Here is a 6,895-nt window from a genome sequence, read left to right as displayed (position 1 = left end):
AAACAAAAAAAATACGACTTTCAGAAATAGCATATAAAATAAATATTTCTCCCTTTTTTTATGTAAACAGATTCCCTGCCTGCATCAAAATGAAATAAAAACGTGTCTGTACATATACAATATATACACATTATGTACAAAGAGCTCTGTACAGTCACAGTGTGTCACTGCCCCGCCCACTCCCATCTTATATACAATCACAGTGTGTCACTGCCCCGCCCACTCCCATCTTATATACAATCACAGTGTGTCACTGCCCCGCCCATTTCAATCTTATATACAATCACAGTGCGTCACTGCCCCGCCCACTCCAATCTTATATACAATCACAGTGCGTCACTGCTCCGCCCACTCCCATCTCACCTTATATACAGTCACAGCCCGCCCACTCCAATCTTATATACAATCACAGTATGTCACTGCCCCGCCCACTCCCATCTCAGCTTATTTACATTGATTTCATCTCCTTTCTTTTTAAAAGAAAAAAAAAACAAAAAACGTTTTATACAATGTTGCAAAAACAGCTCATAATTACAATCCAATGATAATCACACATGCGAAGAGCGATCGCACACACACACTTCGATTACCATCAACATCAGATGAATTGCACCTCCCCCACCACCACCACCACCACCACACTGATTGGCCCAAACAGATGACGATTTATTAAGTCGTTATGATGTCATGGCATTTTCTCCTTTTTTTTTTTTTTTTTTTTTTACAGCCAGTCAGACCCGTGCGCAAAACCTCAGAAGGAAGCTGCTTTTTTTAAAAAAAAATGTATTCATTTAATTTTTTTTAATCTACATCTCCCCACACCCACTACCAGCTGAGCCTATTCAGGCGCCATCACAACCTTGGAGTGCAGCTTCCGACTGAGGCTTTTCGCACGGGCGCCTCACCTTCAAAGCAGCTTACCTTTTAACACCTGACCTGACGAGTTTATTAACTCTGATACCAAAAAATGTAAAAAAATGTTATCCCCTCCCCCATTCACCTAAAGATATCAGTAGCTTATATTATAGGAAGTGGCCTTTAGGTGGAGGGAAGTTGGGGCAACGGTAAACCTTGGACTGATTTAGATAACCCGCAAAAGCAGCCTTGGCCATTAGCATTACCATTATAGGTATAAGGAGCTTTGAACGAATGTATCAATAAAGTTCCCAGGAAACAAATATATCTTCAGTACATTTACTAACAGGAAGTAAAATATGCGCTGCAAAATATCTTCCCCCTTCCAATCAGAACACTAGATGACACCTCTTGTTGTATTTAAAGCGCAGGTCCAGCCAAAAAAAAAAAAAACTTTTTTCTTCCAGTTAGAAAGGTTTTAGAACCCATGCAACGTTCTTTGGGAGTCCCATTATAGAGATTTCCCCTCGCTTCCTGTCCCGTGACAACGATTCCAGCAGACGGAAAGTGAGGGGAAAAAAAATCTCCAACAGCAGCAGAAATAAAAACCTGACAGGGGTTTTAGGCTTCCCCCTAATCATCTAACACTTTTTTTTTTATTTCTGTCTGTGTTGCTGTAGGAGAGAATTTTTCCTCACTCCCGGTCTGGTAAAAAAAAAAAAAAAAAAGTGTTGTCACCAGGACAGGAAATGAGGATAAATCTCTATAACCTGAAATTCCCATAGCAGTAAAAACCGGACAGGTCTTCTAATCCTTTTCCACTTTGTCCAGAAAAAAAAAAAGTTTTGGCTTGACACGCTTTGAAGGTGAGATGCCTGTGTGAAAAGCCTCAGATGGAAGCTGCACCCCGCCCACCAGTTCCAAAAAGGTAGTGAGGTCACCTGAATAGGTTCAGCTTCAGGGCCCTCAAGCTGGTAAGGCCATTGCGGGGGGGGGGGGTGGGATAGAAAAAAAAAAAGTTTCCGTCAGAGCTTTTGCACACAGACATTTTGGTCTTAGTAAATTGAATGAACGTGGTCCATGGTGACCCTAAATTGGGGGGAGAAATAGACAAATGTATTCATTGCTGTTACGGGAGTAGTAGAGGAAGGCTGGGTGGAACAAGTCAAAAACTCAGTTCCCCCCCTTATAGTGCAAATAACACTCCGGAACCAACAGTGAAAAAAATCTCAGTCCTCCATTTTGGGGCCTTGAGACCCCCCCAGAGAATGAAGCCATATCAGACACCCCACAACAAATAAAAAAAAAGTCATCAGGCAGATGAACGATTGAACAACTAGCCCTTAGGAAGAGTCATTGTCCTGCCCCCCCCATTGCATTGTGAGAATGGACCATTTGGTCGGCGGATGGGGGGTCTGCACTGGGACAAATAAATGTTCTCCAGCATTGGGCCGTACCCTGTGCTTGTTGAATTGTCCATTGCATACCAATCTGGACTCCACTGAGCCGTGTCCGCCAAGGTGGTGGACCAAAAAAAAAAAAGCCAAAAAGATTGCACAACCATCAGCGGGTTGAAGGCTTGTCCGAGACAACGGCTTCTACCAAGTCTGCTTCAAGTCAATACTGTCATTTTCGGGTGGCCAGAGTCCAAAGTATCAAGTCCAACCCCTGACTGTTCCATGAACAAGTGCGCCAGTTCCAAGCGGTCTTCGACGGACCACATAAAGACTTATGCCGGTAGCCCGCCACCTAGACATCGCCCTTTAAAAACGGTTGCAAGGCCAACTGATAGGCCAAAGAAGAAGTTGCAGGTGAGAAGGCTCAGCTTCACTCCATCCTCTTGCGCCCAAATACGGCGGACATGCTCCTGACGATGCCCTTGATCCCAGCATTTTTCTTGTTGGCATTGCGGTTCTCCCGCACAGACTCCAGGAGTTGGTGGAAGACCACCAGCGAGCCGTGGTAGGTCTCCGCCGCTGAGATCTCGAAGAAGCCGCAGTCGGAGCCGATGGCCAGCATGCGCCCTTCCTCGCTGGAGACTTCCCGCCGATGCTGGAGGTCGCGCTTGTTGCCTACAATGATAACAGGAGCTAAACCCTGGCGCTTCTTCTGCTGGCGGATGCGCTGCAGCTGCTGGCGCACCACGTTGAAGCTGTCGCGGTTGCAAATGCTGTAGACCACGATAAAGCCATCGGCCCATCGCAACTGCTCGTCACTGATACACGTCTGAAGGCTAGGGTTCTGTTCAAGAAAGGCAAAATACTTTCATTAAAAAAAATATCCAAATACACATACATATTGATAAATCACAGTGATAGGTTAAATGAGGCCTAAAGGGTCACCCCACCCAGAAAGGAAATGGAGATGGAGTTAAACCATCTGAGACCTCTACTCGTAACTTGCCCACCATAAACATGTCCAGATACTCTCCTTGTAGAGATTCAACCTGTTCTAAATTCAGTAAGGAGCATGTACACTACAATATGGGCGGGAAAAAAAAATCCGAAAAAACTTCAAGGTAGGTGGGAATGTGGAACTTTAAGGTGGAAGGGAACATTTAACTTTATGGTGGGTGGAAGTTCTCCACTGCATCCCCCAAGAGATATAAGGAACCCAATGGATCTACTAAGTAACAATCACTTTATGTATCCAAGAAGGATTTCATGTAGACATTGACTCACCTGAGGGCAGACAGAGTCCCAGATGCTGAAGAAGGTCTCCCGACCATCCACCATGACATTGTGCGTGTAGATGGACTCTGAAAGACAGAAGAGAAAAATGGATTGTTAGGAGAGCTGAGGATCCTCCAGGACATGATTCATAATCTGATCGATTAAAAACTTATATTCAATACTAACTTAAAATCTAATTTTTAGAACGATAAGCGCTCATGCACATGGGTATATTGGTCAATGTAGCAAAATACGGCCATATTGCGGTGCTCAGGGAACTACAAAATGCAAGCGAGGACCACACTTGGGGAAAGTCTACGCTGAGGGAAGGTCTACGCTGGGGGAAGGTCTACGCTGAGGGAAGGTCTACGTTGAGGGAAGGTCTACGTTGAGGGAAGGTCTATGCTGGGCAAAGTCTACGCTGGGCAAAGTCTACGTTGGGCAAAGTCTACGTTGGGCAAAGTCTACGTTGGGCAAAGTCTACGTTGGGCAAAGTCTACGTTATCTGCAGCCTTGGGCTCCACCCATTCCTTCTCATCTTCTACAGCAAGACTGCCCATGTGAATGAGTTGCCTGCCTACCACCAAGGAAGATATACATTAGCAGGGGAAGGGGGTGTGCTACATACAGTGGGTGATAGAATGAAAACCTTCAGCCTTTAACACAAGTAAAAAGTTGGATCTATAGGGAAAGGAGTAAGCCCTCTTATATTTCAGTTCTATCTCTAAATTCAATAACATTTATACTTTTTTTTTTTAATTTAGCGAGAGGAACTTACCGGTGCCAACGTACTCTCCAATGAACCTTCGGGTCAGGAATCTAACGGTTAACGCTGAAAAGCAGAAGGTAAAAATATTTAGATTTCAACCCAGAAACAACAAAATTCAAGCGTTTAAAGCAAATAATTCATTTGTGACTTTTCAGAACATTTAAAAAAGGTCAAAGGCAGGCTCATTTACCTGCAATATGCCGCAACCAATCAGAATCAGTTTACTGTTGTAAGATCTGATTGGTCGCCATAGACCAGTGATGGAGAACCTCTGCATCCCAGATGTTTTGGAACTACATTTCCCATGATGCTCATGCACTCTGCAGTGTAGTTGGAGCATCATGGGAAATGTAGTTCCAAAACATCTGGGGTGCCGAGGTTCACCATCACTGACATAGGCTATTGCACTAAACAGTTACTCTTCATCCCACCAAGTTACCCTACATCCGTTCATATAAACCTGGCTTTGTGAAACTGTCCAGAATCACCTTTCCTCACAAAAAAAAATGCAACTTAGTTGCCCCGGTTATAATTCAAAGGATCAGTCCATCCAGAAGAGATATTTTATTAACTGGTGGAGAATGCGGGCATGATCAGCATCTGACTGTTATTTGTTGTCGATACCTCAACCGTGAGAACTCCCTGTCAGGATTCCTGACTCTGTTCCTATCCACCTGGGAGGTTTTTGGGTGTCCCCGTTTGTGCGTCCTAGACCCGGGAACCCAGTGTTGGGATGGTGGGAAGCCCTCATAATAGGCACATCAGGTGTACGGACCTGGGAACCCAGTGCTAGGATGGTGGGAACCCCTCATAAAGGGCACAGCAGGTCCTAGACCCGGGAACCCAGTGTTGGGATGGTGGGAACCCCTCATAAAGGGCACAGCAGGTCCTAGACCCGGGAACCCAGTGTTGGGATGGTGGGAAGCCCTCATAATAGGCACATCAGGTGTACGGACCCGGGAACCCAGTGCTAGGATGGTGGGAACCCCTCATAAAGGGCACAGCAGGTGTACAGACCTGCAAACCCAGTGTTGGGATGGTGGGAACCCTTCATAATGGGCAGAGGAGGTGTACAGACCCGGTAACCCAGTGTAGGGATGGTGGGAACCCCTCATAATGGGCACAGCAGGTCTACAAACCCGGGAACTCAGCACAGGGAAGGTAGGGACCCCTCATAATGGGCACAGCATTGATTAGATAGAAGAGACTGCCAGGGGGTTTAACCCTACATCATCCACCAATCCATCACTTGTTGGACTGACCCTTTTTATTGAAAAAATTTCCAAATCTCCTTCAAACTTAAATCAGCAAGGATGGTGCAAATCAGTGCTCCAGACCACAGATTAAGAAGAAGAGGGTGAAGAGTGCACCCCCCCTCCACATTCAATCTGGGCAGCAGAGCTGGCAATCGCATAGAGGGAATTTCTCATAACACGTCTAGTGGCCAAATGTAGTATTTTCGATTTAAAACAAAAAAACATTTGATCAGGAAAGGAAGTAGCCCAATGACATTCGTTCTCTGCACCGTTTGCACAGAACGAATGTACATACCACCTTACCGGGTAATTTTTATATTTATATTATTATTATTATTATTATTATTATTAATAATAATAATAATAATAATACTATAAAAATATTAATTATATATATATATATATATATATATATATATATATATATATATATTATTTATTTATTTTATGAATACACCCTATAAAGCGTTCTGCTAAACATTATCTCCATAATTTCTTTAAAAGGCAAATTTCACAATAGGAACTAAAAAAAAAAAAAAAAAAAAAAATTCCCATTTCAATAAGGTAAATTAAATGTGCTGCACTTTTCACGTACAGTTGTTGGCAGCAGAGCTTGCAATCAAAGTGAGTACTTTCAAATCAAAATTGCATTTCATCTTTTTTTTTATAACTATTGTATAACTATTTATCAACAGGAAAAATGAAACATTTAGGAGGAAAAAAAAGGAGTATACATCTGACATTCATCAAACATTCACGGCTGGTGGTATAAAAGACGGTGATAGATCCACCACCGGTGAATGTTTTGGTGAAAGCCACATTCTCCGCTTTATAAAATGCGCCCCCCCATGGAGCTCGAAAAATAAAAATATTTTTGTCAACCTACCAGATTTGCCCACGTTCTCCGCGCCCAGGACCAAAATGTTGGCTTCCACTTTCTGCTGCTGGTGGCCGATCTCGGTCATCTTGGCTTGCTGATGCTGGTTGGTGCGGATTTGAACAACCATTTGTAATCCGGGAAATTGTTACTGAGAAGAAGAGTGATGAGGAGGATTCTGAGCTCTGAACTGACTGCCGGCTCTTCTTATAGCAGAGGGGAGAGGAGGTGGGCGGGTGATTGACAGCGGCAGTGGCCAATCGCAGAGGACCCCTGGGGGGGGGGGTGTTGACAGTGGCAGTGAATTGTCTTTGCAGGGGCCTTTTCATATGTAATGCAATCAATCAGCCGTGTCCCTCCCTCTCATGCTCTGTATCAGGTGAGCGGACAGTTTCATGTGTCTGGGGGGGGCAAAAATACTTGCGGCAAAAGGATTGGACGTAGGAAATCATAAATAAGATGCAAT

The 6,895-nt window shown here is 44.1% G+C and overlaps 1 protein-coding gene across 1 annotated transcript; it reads right to left on the bottom strand.

Moving 5' to 3' along the window:
- Positions 1–625: 625 nt before the first annotated feature.
- On the bottom strand, positions 626–6,596 carry LOC143942645 (ras-related and estrogen-regulated growth inhibitor-like protein). Its single transcript, XM_077464020.1, has 4 exons — positions 6,439–6,596; positions 4,306–4,359; positions 3,537–3,613; positions 626–3,096 (listed from the first exon to the last, which is right to left on the bottom strand). Exons 1-4 carry the CDS (start codon positions 6,557–6,559, stop codon positions 2,683–2,685), a joined length of 666 nt encoding a protein of 221 aa, XP_077320146.1. The 5' UTR covers positions 6,560–6,596; the 3' UTR covers positions 626–2,682.
- Between the last annotated feature and the right edge of the window lie 299 nt (positions 6,597–6,895).

The sequence above is a fragment of the Lithobates pipiens genome, unplaced genomic scaffold, assembly GCF_037356315.1.
Source record: "Lithobates pipiens isolate NorthernLeopardFrog02 unplaced genomic scaffold, aLitPip1_a1.2 Scaffold_30, whole genome shotgun sequence".
NCBI lineage: Eukaryota > Metazoa > Chordata > Amphibia > Anura > Ranidae > Lithobates > Lithobates pipiens.
This window is presented reverse-complemented; position numbering and strand designations above follow the sequence as displayed.